General features: G+C 34.5%; 1 protein-coding gene across 3 annotated transcripts in view; it reads right to left on the bottom strand.

Moving 5' to 3' along the window:
- The window catches only part of LOC135216031 (uncharacterized), a 922,226-nt gene that overhangs the window by 421,733 nt on the left and 477,993 nt on the right, over positions 1-22,500 (bottom strand). For all 3 annotated transcript variants that reach the window (XM_064250970.1, XM_064250973.1, XM_064250971.1), the window contains one exon: positions 17,997-18,221. In XM_064250970.1, coding sequence (XP_064107040.1) covers positions 17,997-18,134 — 138 coding nt within the window. In that variant the 5' untranslated portion in view covers positions 18,135-18,221. The remainder of the gene's footprint in view (positions 1-17,996; positions 18,222-22,500) is intronic.

The raw sequence follows: 22,500 nt of genomic DNA, 5'->3' as shown, positions 1-22,500 counted from the left end.
TGTTTCAAACCCTTTATTCTTTACCGAAACATTTTCCCAATGAACATATTAAAGAAAGCAATAATTTCCACGATCTCTGTGATTTCATGATACAATAACGAATCCGTTAAAAAGTAAAGCAAAGCATTGTACACACACACACACACACACATATATATATATATATATATATATATATATATATATATATATATATATATAGATATATAGATATATATATATATATATATATATATATATATATAATATATATATATATATATACTACACACACACACACACACACACACACATATATATATATATATATATATATATATATATATATATATATATATATATATATATATATATAGGTAGATAGATAGATAGCTAGATAGATAGATAGAGATAGATATATACATTTATATGTATATATAATCAATTATACTAAGATTTTTTGATAGTCTCTAGTATCAAGCCCAAAATTAAACATTAATAACGAATTCACAATATTTTGCATACGATCTGCAGCCAAAGGTAATTACATGAAATAAATGTTCATACTACAAAATTCAAAACCAGCCCTATTGGGTTGAGTTTGAAAAGGGCGAAAACTTACTTTTTTTCTTTTTTTAACCTAACCCTCAAGGGAGATGTAAGTTGCTTCGATTGTGAAGTACGTATTCTTTCGAATTAGATTCTGCAACTGTATTTGAACAAAACTCATCTCAATCGTGATAACTCTGTACTAAATCTATAGAACAATTACATTTTTTGTAGTTTGTCGCGAAAATTATAATTATAATTATATTTGTTACCTATTAAGCCAAACATAACACATTAATGTGGCATTCACCTTTCCTTGAATATAACTTGCGCCTATAGAGAATGGCGTGATTGTGTTCTTACCCTGCCAAGGACCCGAACAAATATCTTTTTTTTTTTTTACCTATGGTGTCAATAAAATCTATATGAATATGTACACTCGGATAGTAACGAAATGTTTACAATATTTAGGTTTTTAAGGTATGTCTGGCTTGGGGAAAAGTTCCGACTGGGTGAGAGGAAAAAAAGTAAAGTGACTACGTCAACCGCAGATTTTACAAGAGCATAATAATATCTGTTACTAATGAAGCTGCGCAGCAAGATTTTAGTTGGCAGGTTAAGAAGGACGATAGCGCAATGATTAAAAGGAAATTTATTATCTAATGGTAAAGGGAAGCGCCATTCATGTACTTTGAAAAAGCTCTTAACTGTATCTATTGGAAGAAAAAGTGGTGATGAGAATATGTATTATTAAAGATATGTTTCTGTAACTAATTAGAAGCTTCCACCATTTCTCTTTATTCACATTTTATTTTTGGGAAAGATTTATTCATGAAATTGGGCCATAATAGAAATAAGGGTTAGTATGAAATAAAGATTGAAAAAACCACAAATTTAGACGCTATTATCTGAGAAGTGAGTTCAATATCGTCTCAATTATAACTTTTGCTCCACAGTTCTTATATTTTTTTGAGAATCTGAAGAACGAATGCTACTTAGTTTAACTCCTTTTGACCTTTCTGTAAACACTTTTCCAATGTACTGTTCTTCAGCTACAGAAAAAAAAAGTATATTTAGATGAAACATCTAAAGTGACAAGCAAAAGAGGCAAAAATTATCCAGGGAGGTCAGCGAAATATTCGTTTTAAAAATCAAGTTAGACGTAGAAACCAAAATACGGCCAGCAACTGCGTTCAACGCGAGAGAATTCATAGCAAAGTTGGAAGTCACTGGAAAGAAACCCTGGAAAAACTCTAACAGATCCTCCCACAGCTTTCGGAACACACACACACACACATACACACACACACACACACACACCAAGAATAATTCCAAGCCGTTATCAACAACAAAACAGACTTATTTGGCCCGAAGGAGAAAGTAAGTTTTATACCAGATAAGAGCCAATCTTGATTTCTTTTTCGGGAATTCCAGTTCGAAAACTCTCAAATCATAGACGCTACATTTGGGGCTGACTGGAATGGAACGCTTGCCAAGTTTTAATACCTCGTAAAATAAGGAAAGCGTGACAGCTAGACATCTAAGAACTGTGTGTGTAAGAGAGAGAGAGAGAGAGAGAGAGAGAGAGAGAGAGAGAGAGAGAGAGTTGTTGCTGACGAGAGAGACGAGAGAGAGAGAGAGGAGAGAGAGAGAGAGAGTTGTTGCTGAAGAAAGAACGTAAAAAAATTTGATATAATTTTTATAAAAGAAGCGGAGCAGGTCTGGTATTCTTCTGTAAATACAATGTAAGTAGAAAGTATTACTTTCCTACGGAATTTTTTTTAAACTAACAAACTGCGATAAAATCTTACTTATCCTTAGGATTGTCTTTCCTTTTAGTACAAAAAAGTTTTTTTTTTAAGAAAAGTAAACTTTTTTGAGAAAAGTATCTACTAGAAATGTAAAAAAACGAATGGAAAAATGAAGGTTTAGACAGACCAACATAGTGGCTTATATTTAGCCTAAAAACAAAGTAAGGCACACGATTAAAAACCAGTTAGACGTCGACGAGTTTTACTGTACAACACTGCAGTGTTGATGTACTAACTTGTGCCACCACGGGTTTTTACTCTTTGAGCTGCTTGTATGTTGAGACCCGAGTACGTCTGAAGATTTTTTGAGGATTAAGTTACTTCATCAAACGATCTATCTTCCGCATGCTCTATAACGTTACTAAGTTCTTCCACTCCAATCCTCTAGGATCTGATGTTAAGCCCACTCTTTTTCATCGGTCTATCGGACTCCTAACATGCAGATGTTACGGCGAATAATAATAATAATAATAATAATAATAATAATAATAATAATAATACCTGGACGAACTGGACAACTGAACCAGGGAAATAACTCCTTTCATCGCTTTCATATTCACATATTTTGATTCTGGTCTGTTCTTCTTTCTCCTTCAGAATTTCATTCTTCAAAACATCGTGTTTTCCATTTCTGTCGCCCTAAATCCAACTCTAGCAAGAGGATTTTCTTTCAAATCTCGAAAAGCTACCTTAATAGGAGATTCAAATATGTAAATCCTGTTTCATTTCCGCATGAACATTCATGGCATTTGAAAAAATAAAAGAAAAGGTAAATGCGCTCCTCAGTCATTTCTCACGATGAAGTTTATACAGGCCCATGCTTCAATGCCACGGTGATTACTACATATGAACATTGCTATGATACGTATTTATATATTATTATGAACACAAACCCATACACTTTAAATGTCTTAAACACAACTTTACAGATATATAGTTATAATGCAGAAAGATTCCCACGTGGTCACCGTTACAAAACATGATTATCGTTACAAAAATCTAAACACAAGAATTCAGTAACATTATATTTAAAAATATACCTACAACATAATCAAATTCTAGTTGTGTTTGGAAAAATCTTGACACGTTATCCAACATACTATATCGGTGAGTTTAGCTTGAAGATGCACCAACGCAACATTCCATTTAGATTATACCTATAGTTTCAAAATATCATACAACAAACTGCAAACGAAAATAGTTGAGATTAATACTAGTGTTTTAATAAAATAACTAGCTTCTCATACATTATCTGGAAATTTAATACGGAAATTATTCCACTACTGTTCAGTAAGGTGCCTTTGACATCTGACATTTTTTTATTTAACACCTTTCACCCAAATGTCAGCTATGTTGAAAAGGGTACTGTAAAGTATAAACATCCAATGATTTACCTTCAAAGTTCGAGGTATTCCGGAATATGTCGAAATTGTCATTTAAACGATCATGCTTCCTTCATTTTGCCTATTTCCTGTATACATCCTTTCACGAAGAATTATACCAAATGTCTTTTCATAATATTATCATACCTTAGTGTTTAAAGGTACATTTCTCTTATTCATATTCTCATTTCGAGATATTTCGAGGGATGTTGAAATAATACTTTAGCATTTAAGATTTCATCAATTATGTTTTTATTAGTGGAATTCCATGAGCGTATAATCAGTAAGAGGGGAATATATTTATCATTTATCCCTCTTAAAATTCGTGAAACGTTCCTGTAATCATTTTCCATTTATTTATATAAATGTTTATTTACTTATTCATTACGTTTACTTACTCACAACATATTTCTGTAATTTTAGATGTATTAATTTTTATATATTAATGCATTTGTTTGGAATATTCATCTCTGTTTTACAATTCCTTCTTTTTCGCTTATTGCAGCAACAACAACCGGGATCTTCCTAAACATTGAAATGACAATTTCCGAATATTTCTTAGTACAGTTTCCACAATCAATAATAACAAGAACAACTATTATCATCAACATTATTGCCATCACTGAAAACAAGTGAACATTCATGTGGAGCAACCCAGAAAACAAACACACAAAGATAATCACGCTGAATGGAAAAAAAAGGTGAAGAGAAAACACATAAATATCGTAGCAAACAAATCTACAAACATAAATAGCACTCTTCAGAAAGGAAAAGAATGGTAGTAATAATAATAATAGTAATTTTATGTTGTATATATACATATATATATATATATATATATATACATATACATATACATACACATACATGCAAGCAAGTTGTTTATATGTAAGTATGTATGTCCATATAAATGCTCGTATGTATGTATATATCCATTTCTATTCAGATACGTGGAAACATTAAGACAATGCACTGAACAGTTTCAATTCCCCTGGCTGCTCGAAGCACTGTGGCAGCTCAGATTCATTAATCAAGAGACGAAGACCGGAGGTCTATACATTCATTCCCAACCCGTTCACGTACGATCAAAGGAATATAACGATCAAAGAGTTTGAGTCTAAATTTCCTAGAAAATAACCACACAGCACAGCTATCAGGCGGTACTGAGGTGGTGCTGCTACTCAAAAAGAAGCCGGTCTTTTTCCCCACAAGAGAGCAGGAAAAAGGTAATTCTCTTTTATAATATCTTTACGGTGTAGAAAACACATTTTCCCCGAAGGAAAACAAGAAACAGATTAAAGTGACCTTGGGAAGTCATGTTCTTTTCAACCACTTGAAGTCGTGCTCTTTCTGGTGTACTTTTCCTCAAAAGAAGAGATCTATGGGAAGATTCTTTTCCGCATGGGTACAGACTCGATTTCAATCTCTTTCCAAACCACAGGATGCAATCTTTCCGGCAAGAACAGACATAAAAAGGAATTTTTATAGCAAGAAAGATTAGGCGAGCAAATATCACCTACACCAGATACGGTTCATACTCGCTTCCACGAATAAACACTTCGGAAATCTTACTGCCCTCAATAATGGCACAGAAATTAAGTACTGCCCTTTCCAACCAACAAGAACAATCAAGGATCCAATGTAAATGCTAGGCACTGGGGAATACAACCAACTTACTCATCAGCATAACTTTTCCTCATGATGCAATAACTACTATGAGATTCAGGGTCTCTGTAACACGGTTTTTTGGACTTTGCTCCTTGTCAAAGCATCGGATGTAGCTGAAAGTTGACATATGTATATTTTACAACTACACACAAATTTTGTCAGCATTATCAATAACCTAAACCCGATAGTTTTAATTTTTATAGAGTAAAAATGATCTAGCCGACGCCATGGCCAATGATTACGAGCCAAGAGTCGAAAAACATTCATTACGTAGGCAAGGTAAACATTCACCAGACAGAAATGCCATCGGCTCTGAAACCCAAAGACTTTATGAATGGCGGAACGATACATAGATGTGGGTGGGGTATCAGTGCTAGCGTAGTATTACTACTGTAGCAGTAGTGCTGCAACAGTATAACAGTAATATACATGAATTAAACGATTAGACCAACTGCTGGGATCCTTGAGGATCATTTAGCACTTCTTACGACTACTCGAGAAATTAGTTTTTATAGCCAGAAGTTAAATTTTCTAATCCAACAATGCCCATGGTAGCCTTCAGTGTTATCCTGAATTATAACGAGGCGAAGTGGGTGGAGCCTCATGAAGTCACCATTCTGACGATAATTATTGTTGAAGGTTTAAAGCCAATATACGATACCGGCTATTTTTTTTCAGTAAATAGGTAGATAGCCAATAAATAAAAATTGCTTGACATTGGATATAGCAGTTATCAAATCAAGCTTGTCTACTATGTTTTTGGTAATTACCAACTATTCCCTACATCTTGTCAATCTGATTGTGACCTATAAAGTAGACTGTAATTTCTTTGGAAACTTATTTTGGGAGTTAGACTAATAATCGAAGTGTTTTTGTATTTATTAACATATTTTGTTGGTTTGTTCATTATGACAATTATCAGTGGGGAGGTTCCAGAGTTCATAAAGGTGTACTGCTTTGCTTGTATTTAAATTTGTATGTCATTGTTGCCAGAGGTTTAGCCTTCGTTACGTATAGCCAATCATCCATCGAGAAAGAGGGAAGAAATGATGTCATAAGTTACGTAACGAGTGCGTTCGAAACCTTTTCTCTGAGTAAGTTGGCCCGTCTTCAAAAAAAGGTCACTTTTACATTATAAGTACCAAATTTATTCAACCTACGTAGTGCAGAATACACTCAAAATTTATGTGTTGATATAATATGTATTCTGAATAAGCGTTATTATTTGCAGGTTCCTAAAACCATGTTTGATAGAAATGGAATTCTCTTGACAACAATGATTATCATCGCCAACATCACAAAAGAAAACCAACCTTTGATATCTAGTAGTAATGATCTAAATATATATATTTCGCTTCCCACTTCATCAAACGGCTCTGCAGTTTAATTAAATATCTGAGTGGTCGCCTGACGCATCACGAGCGGCCTTCCCTGATAATTATTGCGTACACTTGATGCACAATAATGATGACGGTAAGCACAGTTCAGGTACATAGTGATTTTCTAGGTAACAGGTAATAACTTCCTACGATATCATTACTTCTAGAATTAGAGCAATAATAATAATATATATATACACATTTACATTTCTTTTCGCTCTGATCATTGGATTTAAACAAACTAAAAAAATTGAATACTTTCTTAGTATACTTATATTAAAATAAAAGACCTTCGAATTTGGAAATACTTGTAAATTGTTCAACTTTATCCCTCATAGATAAAAATTTAACTGATTAATTTAATTATTCCTCAAGTCACCTCTGCCATGTCCTTCTATAATCTTCGTCCTGAGTTCCCTTCACTGATTTTACACATCTTATCTAGCTCTCCTTAGGTCGCGGAATACGATAATGTTATGAACTGTATTTTAGGAGGCTAGTCATAGCATCACCAGTGACTGAAATACTGTAAGGGTAGAAAAAATGCTGGAAAGACTAAAGACTCAGACATGAGACACTTTTAATACAGCAGGTAGTAAACCAAAACGTTGTGAGGTCTATCCGTGATAGGTTTCTAGTTCTATTTGCAGCTCCTCGGTCAATTTATTTGTGGGACATCAGTGAGAAAGTATTGCTTGCAAAAATCTGACAGCGCATTCCGATACTTGTGAGCGGTGTAATCAAGATGTGGATGACCGAAAGCATAAATAGAACAAATAAAACACAATATAAGAGTGGTCATCAGTGTGCTTTAAACGTGAAAGTTTGGCCGACCTCACACTCTGGTGAGGCAACAGGAAACGAGTGCACCATAAATTTTTGGTCACACGGCTTGAAAAATTGCCAAACCTAACGCGAGTGACCTCAACCATATTTCTTGATTCGGTCGTATCATGGTCCACAGTGTCCTGTTGCCGGCATACATAAATAATTTTTACTATAACTACTGCTGCTATAGTAAGTGATAAAAATAACCCCCGACTTACTAGATTTATATATATATATATATATATATATATATCTATATATATATATATATATATATATATATCTGAAGAGTTAGGAAAAAGCCTAATCATATAGGACCGCGGCGCAACATGGTTTTATACGTAAGGAGAAAATTGAAGTGGGTAAAGCTTTTCATATTGGATAGCTGGAAGGGGAAAAGACGAAAGCTGATATGTAGTAGAAGGCAGCAAACAGTGCAGCATGAAGCTGAAGTGAAGCTGTAGCGCTCGCTAAAGGCCATAGTCCGTTACGGGGGCCAAATCAAAAATTTAACCGAGATGAATGAAACAAAAGACTATACAAGAACAGCAATTGGACTTTCAATAAAAAAAAAAAAGCAATACAAATACTCTCATACTTACGCCAAGGATTTAAAGAGAGAGAGAGAGAGAGAGAGTAAGACCGAGAGCGTGAAGCGAGAGAGAGAGAGAGAGAGAGAGAGAGAGAGAGAGAGAGATAGTTCCTTGCAAGTTTCACAGCCCATATACATCATGCCATAATCACCTACCAGATTAAATCTTATTTGAATTTATTTATAAAGATCAAAAGCATAAATGCACACAATAGTTATGACAGAATATTAGTTACGAAATATATACTGTTTCTATGCTGCCTCGCTATTTATGACAAAGTATCACTACAAAGGAATAGACCCTTCTCACATACCATACATAAATATGACTGTTGTCACAATACCTATGCATATTTATGTATGTATTTAAATTCCTGGAGTTCAAAGAAATATAAACATTCCATTAAACCATCTGCCAGAGTCAAGATATTCAGAAAACAATCATCAACACGTAGAGAGAGGAATGCATGCAACCTGACATCTGAAGAAAAATGTATATTCCAGACTTGAATTATAAATTCTACAATTACCTTCAAACTGACCATTATCAATGAAAGCGAAACTCTGAGTGTGAATTTTTTAAAGATATTTTTTCCACTCAGCGTCCGCCGAGATTCGGAAGCAACGTTTTTGTTCCCGTTGCAAAATTTGCAGCTGTTAGCACCATTTCCATCAGACATTTCAGCTGATAGTGCTGGAGGGGGGCGAGAGATATAATTTATCTATTCGTAAATTTTGCATACCCTCTCACTGAGCCGTTTTGCTTTCATTCCAAGCCGTGAAAATTCGGATTAGTGAAATAAATTTCCCGGTGTATGTGTTGTTAGTGATCTTTCATATCTTTTTATACGTATGTATGTGAAAGTGTGTACGTATGTATGTATGTATGAACATACACATACACACGCACATATAGATATATATGATTAATTTACTTATCAATTTAATTATAAACAAGTTTTGTCTATTATTCTTCTTTGGTCTTTTCTGTACAAAATTCCCACTGAACCCAAAGTAATTTCTCGATAGATGTGAGTTTTCGGTTATAACGAGCAATATCAATAGTAATATACTCATAATAATATCGAAGGTATAATCCCGTGCAAACAAAAATAACGTAATGAAGCAATAAATTGTCACTTGATACCTCCCTAGATACAATATTTAGTAACTGCTTATATATAATAGAACACCGGATATAAGCGGCGTTAACTTCTTGGGATTTCATTTATTTATATATGGAAAAAAGCTTAAGTAAAAGACTAAGCTATGCGAAATAAAAAGTCTTATTTCTTTAAAATATGAGACAAACTGAAAGAGCTAAAAAGGTCAAATCATATATCAAAAGACTAACGATATATACAGTTAATATTGGCGATTGAAATGGAGAAGGATTGATACAAAGTTTCTTGCTAAAAGCATAAATATGAAAAACAATGAAACAGCGAAAAAACGACATGCATAACAGCATCAGCAACAGCAGCAACAAAAAAACGTTGTATGCAGCAATGAAAGGCAAAATATGCTAAACCTTTCAACGCCGCTCGAGATAATGCATGATATATTAAGACCCCTTAAAATCAAACATGGCTGCCTGCTGTTTAAAGCAACTGTAAACATTTTGTAAAAGAATAACTATATCTTGCCAATATTCGTGTTCAATACCAAATCATCATCAAGTATTCAAACACGTGAGATTTAAATGGAGAAGGATTGATACAACGCTTCTTGCTGAAAACATGTAAATATACAAAGTAATACACAGCCTTGTTTTTAAAAATGCTGTCGAAGAAATAAAAGTGAATTTAATCAAATAAAAATATATAAAGATCAAAACCTGAAAAAGAACAAAATACATCCGTAATTTTTGTTTTGTATGTACACTTATACAAGAAATGTGGCGGAAAATATACATCCGCATCTCTCAGATAAAATAAACATAGTAATCCGGAAACAACTGGAAGTCAAAAAAGCAATAGCAACTCCACAATAAGGATTAAGTGACCTGCGTCCATAAAGACAGAGAGATATATGGAGCTGTCTGAAAATATATACACGAATAAGCGGAAATATACTGCATATGCAACACGGCACCCAAAGAGTAAAATAAACTAACTGTGCTAACGAAAACTATGGAATCGAGATGAAATCTAAAAATAATGCTTTTTTTTTTTTGTAGCTGTGAATCCATACACGTCAGAATCAAATGGCGTTAGAAGACTTCTCGCGATTAGCATGTCAGAGATAGTCTATTTTCATACAAAACTATGGTGCTCCGTTTATGAATGGCATAAGTTGAAATATATCCAGATTGCCTCAGCATTCATTCAATATTATGCCAGAGAGAGAGAGAGAGAGAGAGAGAGTTTTAGTGTTATAGCATAGCATCTACAGGTGCAACATGGTTACTCTGCACGTTCAGTCAAACCAAACATTCTTTATTACAAAGTACGCACTAAAACTTCTTTCACATCGATGCGCATCGAAATATTCCCGGAGGGATTACAAAATCTATCGATTACCGACCTTTAAGTCATCATTTAACACGCTACCTTTTCTTCGTGTTTATATTTTCTGAATACAAAGAAATTTCTATAGACTAACATTGATTAAATTAAATCCGTACAAACGATCAACAAATAAATTTAATTTACCACAAATCAATATTTCCTACAATTTAGGAACACTACCAGTTGATTTATGATCCCGTAACAATAAGAAATAATTCAACACGTCACAACGTTTTCGAAGACACTGATGTGTTCTGTTCTTGAAGACACGCACGCACGCACGCCCGCAAACACACACACACACACGCACACACACACACACCACACACACACACACACACACACACACATATATATATATATATATATATATATATATATATATATATATATATATATATATATACATATATCAGGAAATAATACTTGATTTCAAGAAATTCAGAAAATAATAAATAAATATATAAATCAATCAATCAATCAATACGTAAGAGCAGACGACATGTTTACCAGGTAATAATTTCTGCTTTAAATATGTAAATTACTTCAGAAAAGAATAATAAAATAAATGAATAATAAGTCGAAACAGAAGGAAATCAAAGCATTTAGTTGTCATGACTTGTCTTAAACTTCAACTTCACACACCTTTTAAATCATGTGTGAAACACCATTCTTTCCCAATTCGCTTCATGCGCGAAACTGGAACCAGCGTAAGGATCACGTGACGGCCCATTCAACACTCACAACAAAATAGAGGAGACCGACAAACACCGCGGAACAATGTTTGTTTATATAGTGTTGTTACGTTGCATGGAACCCTGGTTTATTCAGCAACGGGACCAACGGCTTTACGTGACTTTCGAAACACGTCGAGAGTGAACTACTATCACCAGAAATACACATCTCTGACCCCTCAATGGAATGCCCGAGAATCGAACTCGCGGCCACCGAGGTGGTACTCCAGGACCAAACCGACCACGCCACTGAGGCGCTCCGCGGAACAATAGCTACGTCACAAGAGGAACAAACACTCCACCGTTTTCCCCCAGCTGACTGAGTTATGGCGCAACTTTAAATGTGTGAATCATGAGGCCAGCGGAGCTATAAATATTTATTCGCAAACCGTTAACCGTTGGGATCAAAGGTCTAATGACAGGAAGACTAGAAACAAAAGAAAGAAAATAAAAATGAAAGCTTCGGTTAAAAGGGAATTCTAAAGCTTTCTTCATACTGGCTCTCGTAATGTGTTAACCGGATCTTAGATATATGAAAACAAAATATTTGGAAGTATAAATATTGTGGATGATCTTTTATCTTTATATCCAAACGTTCTTACGTAGGCTAAAAGGTCAATAGGCCATAAACTGGGCCAGAGAACTTCTGTAATATAGTATGCCTATATACTGAATAAAAAGGGAAGGTTTGCTTGGTTGTTCCCTCAATGATGGAAAATCAAAACTAGCATAAAAGAAGTCAAGACTCCGCTTGAGAGATTTCTGTGTTGTTGTTAAAACTGACAAACTGCAAATACCTGTGATCAGCTTTTCCCGTTTTGCATTCAGCTCAACTGCCATACTTAAAAATTCATTACATACTCAAGTGTAAAATAGGAAACAATAAAACTTGTTTTTGCCATTCATTCTACGTTAGTATAAATAAAAGATAATATATATAAAAGAATAAATATATGTCATTACTCTAAACTCTTTATCTACATACATGACTTTACCGTGCCTTCTCACTGACATCTGAGTTTTTTTTTTTTTTTTTTTTTTTTTTTTTTTTTTTTTTTTTTTTTTTTTTTTTTTTTTTTTACGAGGAAATCCAATTTTTACATCAATATTTCACAAGTAATGTTTCCCACCACACTTTTTTACAGGTATGATGTTGAACTTTTTAATAACGTTTCATTCCAAAAGTCTCCCTACCTACTGTGCCTAAGGTTCCATTTTATGTAAATGTACCATGATTCATTGAAAAAAAATTCGATGATGTGCTAGGAAAACTCATATTTAATTATATACCAGCTATTAAATTTACTATAATCCCGACTAATCCACTAAGTTTGGGTAGTCTATTTAAATTCAAGGATAAACTTGACCCTTAGATGACATCGTGTGTTCTATAGAAGTTTAATTGCCCCGGATGTAATCTAGGAACCTACGTGGGATCCACGCAGAGGTTACTAAAGGGCAGAATTGATTGCCATAAGGGCGTTAGCTATCGAACTGGTCGCAAATTGCTAATCCTGAATTTTCCAACATCAGACAACACGCCAATAAATGCAAACATAATATACAAACACAGATTTTGAAATATTGGAACGGGCACCGAGTGGCAAACTTTTGACAATCCTGAAGACCTTGTTTATTAAACAACTTGTTCCTCAATTGAACAAGCAGTCTTCCTCGATAACTCTTTATCTTACGTGAGCTGTTGCTTTTTGTCCCTTCTGGTTGGTTCATTCTGACTTTCGTCCTTCCTGATGGTGGGTTCTGCTACAACTAGTAATTTTAATTTCGTTATTTATCATGTCTTGTATTAGTATTCTAGCGCTTTTAATATAATATACTTTGGTAGCTTGAAAATGGAACATTTGAGTTTTGAAACGATATATATATATATATATATATATATATATATATATATATATATATATTTTACATATACATATATACACACACACACATATATATATATATATATATATATATATATATATATATATATATTATATGAACGTATATAAATTTCAACTATATGTAAGTAATATGCATGTTCGAAATCCTGTGAAAAGAACATGCTTCTTAAAATATTAGCATTCACATTGGGTAACGTATTACTTGCCTGATATTCTACTAGTACATGGAAAAACGGTATTATTATCATTATTATTATCATTAATATTAATTTCATGGAAGTGCTGACACACTTAGAAAGAAAATGTCAGTTTCGCTGTGATCATCGAGCATTTACCTTTCACCTTTTCGCAATTTCGTTTAGAAGTACAGGAGCATGTTGCTGTTACCTCTGCAACTGGACAGTGAAATGTTGTCGTAAGAATTCTTATTTTACTTTTTATTTTATAATGTTTAAATTGTTGCAATATTTACTTTGCCTAAAATGGAGCCATGATCATAACCATACATAATTCTTAATGGGTCAGATAGGTGAATTTAATTACATTACAAACTATATTAAACTTTAACATTTTATATGTTTCTAATTCTTTCCCTCTGCCTTTCGTACGTAATTTTTCTAGATTCCTCATAATCCCGAATTAAGATACGTTGTTTAAACGTAACGCTAACGCACATGGAAGATTTTTAATTCGTTTGCTAAATAATAATAACCATTATATTCATCATTACTATCATAAATTACTATGATCATTACATGCCTTGAGCTGATGAGTTCCCTCTACGTCAATGATTCTTCTTTACTGAAGAGAGGAACCGATATTCATTAAACGACACCATTAATCAAATTTTAATAATCGAGTATGACATTAACGGTCATGCTAATGGCAACCTCAACTAATGAGAGAGAGAGAGAGAGAGAGAGAGAGAGAGAGAGAGAGAGAGAGAGAGAGAGAGAGAGAGAGGTTTCCAAGCTGATAACATATTCAACATCAAATGGAGTTTTCACAGAAATTATAGGTTAAGGAAAATATTTTGTCGACTCTATAGTCACATGTTTTTTAGGACTTAATTTTGCCATTAGTTTCGCATAACACGGAATTATGAAAACTAAATTTCAATAATAAAAACATAAAAAGTGTTTTTCAAACCACGTGTGCTATTTTTCTCATCACTCCAGCAGCCTGGGTATGCGTAATCCTACTAATTAATACACGTCCTGGAGGCTTCCACCAAACAAAATATTTACACTTGAGGCTTGATACATATTTTTATATAGATGTTATTCAAAATATTTAATTGAAATTACGTTCATAACACGGACACTGACACGAAAAGGTAACATAAATATCAATAAATATTCGAGTAAAAAACAAACCCTATGAAGAAATTTAAAAATCTGTAAATTAATATATTTCTTTGCATCGACATCTAAGCATAATACTCTTGGTGTTCCCTTTAGACTGAACACCTATTTCACACCACACCCGGTGAAGTGGTGTAAATGAAGAGGGCCCTGAAATGAACGAAAATCATTCTTCTCAGAGTTCCTATTTGACATTTTCTTACTTAGTAGCTTTCTTTTATATATGCCCGGGTATTGAATGCATTAATGCATCTAGACACAGATCGCTCCATGCTTTCTAAGAAATGTCGGTTCTCGAAGCTAACAATATGCTGTTTTCATATACCGTCTGCTTTGTGAGTCTGATGATGTTTAAGTATTTTTCATGCTTTATATAATAGTAAAGAGCAGGAGACGTATCACGTGTTAATTGAAAGGTGATCAGTGTAGTACCTCCGACAAGGGAGCAGACGTAATTTAGTTTGTTTTAATTTTATTACTACCTGCTTTCTTCCTGTCTCCTAACCTCATTCACTGACATTTTCAGCATTGTTGAGAATTGGAAAAGCTGAACGCTTTGCTCTGCATCTTCGATTTGAATACATTAATTGAATATGATTGCACCATCATGAGCCTGCTTATTTGTCTTTTTCTAGCCGGATGCGTTGCTAATTAAACGACGCAACTATATACCTTTCTAGATACATACCGGTACTTCATACCTAAGTGGGCCTTGTTCTTCCTTGCTTTCGTATCTGGGGAAGCTCTCGTCTCAACTTTTCTCATAGGACTACATCACAGGGTCGTTATCTGATAAACAATTGACATCCTATTTCCACGCCGTACATATTTCATATACGACATAGTAAGCGGTTCTTTGGTTCTTCAGAAGATATGATTTAAGCTTTTCTGTGGAAACTTAATGTCTATATGCCACTTCCACCCCCCTCCCACGTTCTCGCTGCGCCCATGGGCCATCTCTGTCCCATATATATAATGTGGGAGTCGCAAACTCATTCAACCTACCCTTCATTAAAGAGGGTTTGTCATCACTTACACTTATTAATTTTGATTTTTTCTTGTGAAGCTAAGTTTGTTTTAAGCAGATCGTTCTTTTTAGGTTTGCTAACGAACTTAAAAAAGTGAAGCATATTTTAGTTTAACCAGACAACTGAGGTGATTAACAGGTCTCCTAGGGCTGGCCCGAAGGATAAAATCTTTTTTACGTGGCTAGGAACCAATTGGTTACTTAGCAACGGGGGGATCCGATGCACATTATAACGAGAAATTAAATCCTGTTCACCAGAAATAAATTCCTCTGATATATATATATATATATATATATTATATATATATATATATATATATATATCATATATATATATAGATATATCACCAGAAATAAATTCCTCTGATTTATATATATATATATATATATATATATATATATATATACATATATATATATATATATATATATATATATATATATATATATATATATGTGTATATATATATATATATATATATATATATATATATATGACTGGTAAAAATGTTCTGTAACAACAGATATATATATGTGTGTGTGTGTACAATTTCTATGCTGTGAACGGTAACGCACTAAGCAAGACAACAAAACAAGAGGAAATAGGAGGAAAAAAATCCCCAGGGAGACCCTTTACGACAACACCGTCTTTTCAAAGAGTCGTCGCAGTAGAGAAAACGCCGACTGGAGGAAAATTTGAAAAGGACATCCACCGCCCGACGTCATTTCGTTGAAGGACTTTAATGGCCATAAAAATCGCGGGACGACGTTCCGTGAGCAGAATGGTCGAACGAAAATTAAAGGAATTGAATTAAGGCTTTTGGAAGAGAGGAGGAGGTAGAGGAGGAGGAGGAGAAAACAGAGAGAGAGAGAGAGAGAGAGAGAGAGAGAGAGAGAGGAGAACGAGGTCTTTCACGACAAAGGAGAAAACAAGAGAGAAATGAAGCGAGGAAAAAAAAAAAGAACGATGAAATCGCAGCGCCTCGAGACCTTCTCCTGTTCCTTCGTGTTTGATGGAATCCATGATGAAGTCAGTCAGCTGTTGCGATCGAGACGATAGAATGAAATGAAAGCCGAACTTCAATCGACGTGATGGGTTCAGTGATATCGGCGCCAGCGATTAAGCTGTACTTGAAATAAATTGCATCAAGATCGACTGCACTCTAGTCAAATAATTATATATCATCGTAATAATCAATGACTATCGGCGTTTAAATTATGGTGAATTATTTGACATGAAAATAAATGGTGATGGGCACTGAAATTCTGATGACTTTCGTCCCCACCTTCTTCATGCATTATAAATCTTTCTACTGCTGTCTCTCTTCTCTTCATAATTATCAGAAGAAAAAATAATTAACTGAGACGTCAATTTCCACGCGATTTTTTGGTCCTCCTCAATTGTACTAGTAAAAGCCACAACGTAATTTGTAAATGAAAGAAGAAAATTGCTAACATACAAAAAAGTACGATAAAAAGGCGGGGGATTCTTTTGAATAATCGAACATTTCATGCACCAAGTGACTACAAACATGTCTCAGTACTTCACCATCCCATTCAACAATATCAGCCGCTTCCTTTCACTCTGTTGTCCCCTTCCTCTCAGTGTCCTGAACAAACAAACGAAAATACTTGGAGCCATGAAATGTTAGCTCAGGACGCTATCCTCAACGGTAGTTTTGGGACAAGGTTAATGTTTGCCCAAGTCGAATAACAATAAACCTTCTCTTATTCCAATTCCTATAAACAATAAGCGGAGCCTTCTACTTCGGAGATTGATCGCTACACTTCACTCCTGCAAGTGGAGAGGAAAGTGGAAAGGATGATGGATATGGGATATGTGCCACGGCCAGGAAGTGCAACTGAAAATGCCATTCAGTGGCATTGCCCAGTTTATTATGTAGCTAGTAAGAAGATGGCGGCGTGAAATGTCACTTCAAATATTATACGAAGAGTAATCACGATAGAGAAAATATTTGCGTTAAATGAATAATTACACGAGAGAAAAACTGTACTGAAAAAAAGACAAATGTACACAGTCAAATACGGTGAGACGTAAATATTATGAAATGAATAGAAAATAAATAAAATGGAAAGAATGAGTCATCAAAAATCAAATGCTGAATATCAAAATTGGCTGTGTGCGTGAGTGTGTGTAAATCTTTTGTGTACATGCCTGCACATACACTTACAAGTACATATACTAAACTTGAAGCAACAATAAAAATTTGACAAAGCAGACAAAAAAGCTATGAGTAATTCATACCTGGGCCCTTTGCGTCCGCTTGGCCAGAGAGACGGGGGCTTGGTCTTTCACTCTGGAAGCAGACGTCGCTCTCGTGGACAGGGCCGTCATTCTGTACACCCTTCCGCCTTCCGACATGCCTTTCCTTCGTGCCAACATTTCCTCTCTTGGCGGCCATCACAAGGGCTAGAAGGGCGAGCAAGAGCAACAGTTGGGCCCTCATGATCGGTGTCTTTTTATACCACTCTGGAAAAGAAGAGAGAACTATAATCAGCATCTGATGAAAAACGCACATCAGTAAACAGGTAAAGTATGTCCCGGCTCCTGTCAACACTGGTAGTTAAAAGAATATAACCTAATTTAATCCTGATATGTAACTATAAGATTACTAACTTTAGTAACCGGGCTCATAACTATTTTGTCCGATTGAACTCCAATGAATATTAACTAGTTAATAACCGATAAAAATAAAATATGTACGTAATTTCTTGCAAAAACAGAATGTAAATAATTCTTAACAGACAGAGAGCAAAACGTATTCATAAACTGACCCATAACATGCAAATAAAAAGAGAGAAAGTGTATTTACTAAGAGAATAACAGGCATGAATATATCATTAACTATTACACAGTCTTTAGAAGAAAAAATCTATTCACCCCTTTCTCAAAAACAAAGAAAAAATATTTCATTAGTCTTTCTGTATTATATGCTTACTATTTTAGTGAGCCGAGCCTGCTTTTCAGGCTATAACCGGCACGAGTGCATAAACTCTCAAGACAGAGTTCAATTTGTTGAGCCCTCTTGCTTCATCTTTTCAATCATCGTGCCATGAATATTTCTAACAATTTTAGCCGCATGCAAATCTGCTTCACTTTTCGCTCATGGAGCTAAATATTCCAGTTACCCGGTATTAAAGCAGAGAGAGAGAGAGAGAGAGAGAGAGAGAGAGAGAGAGAGAGAGAGAGAGAGAGAGAGAGAGAGACTATGACTGTAAAAGTGTATTTAAAAAATAAAAGGATAAATATACTAACATTTCAAACAGAGCAATGTAGCAGCTGTAAAGATTAAGTGATGAACTGGAATAAACACCCACTGGAAAAGGAAAAATTCATATACAGAAAATAGTATTACCAAAGATACTAACGACCCTTATTTTAATCCCTGGAAAGCCTCTTACGGCGGCTTTCACATTCTTGACTGAGACGATGCAAATTTCCCCCGATGTCTTATTCACTTAATGTGACCTATTTTACAAGATTTTCACCATAAGCAATAATGCATCTCGAGGCGGGTTACAAATCTGCCTAGCGCTTAGTTCCTTTTTCATATTTCTAGGTAAGAAGCAAAGTTGAAGTTACAGAATGGTCAGCAACGATGAACATACATAATCTGATTGAATTTTTGTCTTTACACAACACAAATTTCGTTGACAATTCTCTCTTACACGAGGTACAGTTTTGCCATCCAAGTATATATTTAACTGAAACATTAAATGTATTGCAAAACAGAACATCTGATCTTCTGAGTAAGGAATATCCTTCAGTGGCAAACAAACGCCTTTAAGCAATGTTGGATCGTCATTTAAGTCAGTATTTGAAAATGCGCTTTAATTATTGCTTACACAAATGCGCTTCAGTTCCTTGGCTCTTCAAAATCAGCAAAAATACAAAGATTAAGAGCAGCGCAGGAACAATCAATTCGTGCAGCTCTTCAAGAGAAGCGGATGTGCATGAGAGATGGAAAACCTGTGAGATACCATATGTTCAGTGAAAAAAAAAGCCTGTAAGAAAAAAAAAATAATAGCCAAACCCACTTCTTCGCTAAAAAAGTCTCGCTGGGTTTTAAAAATATTAAGTCTTAAGGATTACGTGATAAATTTTATACATGTATGAAGATAATACGCAAAACCCACTTCTTCGCTAAAGTCTCGCTGGGGTTGTTAAAAATATAAAGGCTTAAGGATGACGTGATAAATTTTATACATGTATGAAAACGAAAATAAATTGTACTCAAGTGGTTTGGTCATGTAGCAAGAATGAGAGAGAACAGACTAAAGAATGAATGGGAGTCAAAGCAAGCATTTCGTGAACGGACCAGCATGAAAGTTATGACATTAAAGACGTACCCCTAAAAACATATAATGAAAGCCAGAAACCATCTATGGATCACAAAATGCATAGACTGATATGATGATTATGAATTTGTGTGTGTGTGTGTGTGTGTGTGTGTGTACATATATATTTTTCACGCAATCGCCCTTATGGCATTGACTTCTTTGATCCAGTCTTTTTCATATTTCCTTACATCTGTTTCCAATCAGTCTGGATACGTACACAGCTTCGTGGTGTTTTCCACCACGAATCTGTATACTTATCCAGAACTTTGAAATCTTGAAAACAGAAGTAAGGAAATAATATAGATATATATATATATATATATATATATTATATATATAGTATATATATATATATATATATATGATATATGACTGTAGCACTGCGAGATACTTATAAATCAGACTCTCCTTAGTCCAGATATCAGTGATGGATGCGGCTGTAGTGGTCGGTCTTCTTAGAAGCCACTCGCTTTAGGAATAAACGAAACTGCTTGAATATCTCTGCCATAGCCAACTCTACAAACTCCAAGATCCTATTTTAATTTCGTCTTTCAACTGCCACTAACATAGTAATGTATCCTACACGAAATTTTTGAAGTTTATCTACAACAATATTTTCTACGGTAAATAGACCTAATAAAGTGTAATACTTAATCGATCATTGTCATAAATTTATAGAATATATAGCAATATCTAAGTAAAATCCATTCTATTTCACATTCGGGGCTTCTCCAGTCCCAATAACACCTACTTATAAACTCTTTCCTTTTCCCGCAAAACTTTTCTAATAATCTCTACATATAGCCACTTCGAACCAGCACGAAACTTTCGTGCTGCATAATCAAATTTTCGGAATATATTCTCCCGTTATGTTTCCCTTCTCTTTGGGAGCCATTAAATGGCTATAAGCCTGAAGACGTTAAAAACGTTATAATTGCTTGGTTCGACTTTTCTATTTCCACCTGTTTGTTTACCTTGAAAAACGCTGCCTGTTGCTCTTGCTCTTTGTAGTTATGAATCGGTTTGTCAATAATAACTCTCTCTCTCTCTCTCTCTCTCTCTCTCTCTCTCTCTCTCTCTCTCTCTCTCTCTCTCTCTCTCTCACACCAACCAATAAACATAATTATTCAAAAGTCAATTTATAAAAAAAGCTGCTACGTCGCAGTTAGGCAAAAGGAGACACACAGAGGTCTCCCTGAGAGAGAGAGAGAGAGAGACTTACTTAAGGATAATCTCATCATTTCCCCCCAAGTAATATTCCTGAACTGGATTTCTATCCTCGAAAAAGTTCCCTTGATGCATATTCACCTAACGAAGCGAGCCCACGAAGCTGTATCCTAGCTGTTTTGACGGACGATAAAAAGTGTAAGTCGGCAAAAAGTCGGCTAAGACTATGAATCGCTTTCCTTAATACCCAGGGGATTATTTTGGAGCCTCGACATTTTAACCTTTCCTTGATCACATGCTCCAGTTCACTCCGGGTATTAAAGCAGTCAGCCTTGCCTAATTTCGCTTCGTAAGACTTTGAGAAGAGACGGGACTGGTTAAAGTAACAAGAGAGCAAAAGCGAGGACTTATTTGGTGTTGAATGGCATGAAGTACACCTTCAGACTATAAAGAATTATGGCTTGGAAATACTGTGTATTTATACGAGTGTTTTTATTCTTCTAATATTCGAAATTAGCTTAAACTGTATTGCTGCTACACATTAACAGACTACGAGAAGGGGTAATTGCGAATAAGGGGTATGAATCATTTCAGTCAATTACCTCACATTCTGAGTTATTGTTAACAGGAATTGATGAAACTGAAGCGTAAAATGTTATCAGAACTATATTACAATACATATAACTCTTAAATACTGAAAAGTGTGAGATTCTCAGTTTCGTAATAATATCAACACCACATTTACCTCAATCACTGCTGCAGCTGCAATCATATTAATAGTCATAAATGCTTATCTTTCTCTGTGCTTGGATTATTTGCATATGCTTAATCGTCCTTACAGATAAAAATTCAGGAAACTAATTTCAGCCCAGCTCAGGATATTAAAATGTAAAGTGCATAAGTAAATAAATAACTATGGTATAAGGGATGACCAAATAATATAATACAGTACATTAATGTATATTTACATATTTGCATATTTAAACACATGCAGTATACATAAATGTACTGTATATTTACCATAGTTTTTTACTATTTTTAAATGTGACATTTTTAAATACGAAGCTAAAAGTAACCCATTCATATTTAATTTACTACAGCTTGGGTATGACTTACATTGATGAAGAATAAAATGTGATAAATAACTTTTTGGGCAGGAAAAGGTGACAAGTGGCTTGTAATCGATCAACAAATAAGATTACATACTATGAAATCACTGCCAGTATAGTTCCAAACCAAGA

The sequence above is a fragment of the Macrobrachium nipponense genome, chromosome 6 (assembly GCF_015104395.2).
Source record: "Macrobrachium nipponense isolate FS-2020 chromosome 6, ASM1510439v2, whole genome shotgun sequence".
Classification (NCBI taxonomy): Eukaryota; Metazoa; Arthropoda; class Malacostraca; order Decapoda; family Palaemonidae; genus Macrobrachium; species Macrobrachium nipponense.
This window is presented reverse-complemented; position numbering and strand designations above follow the sequence as displayed.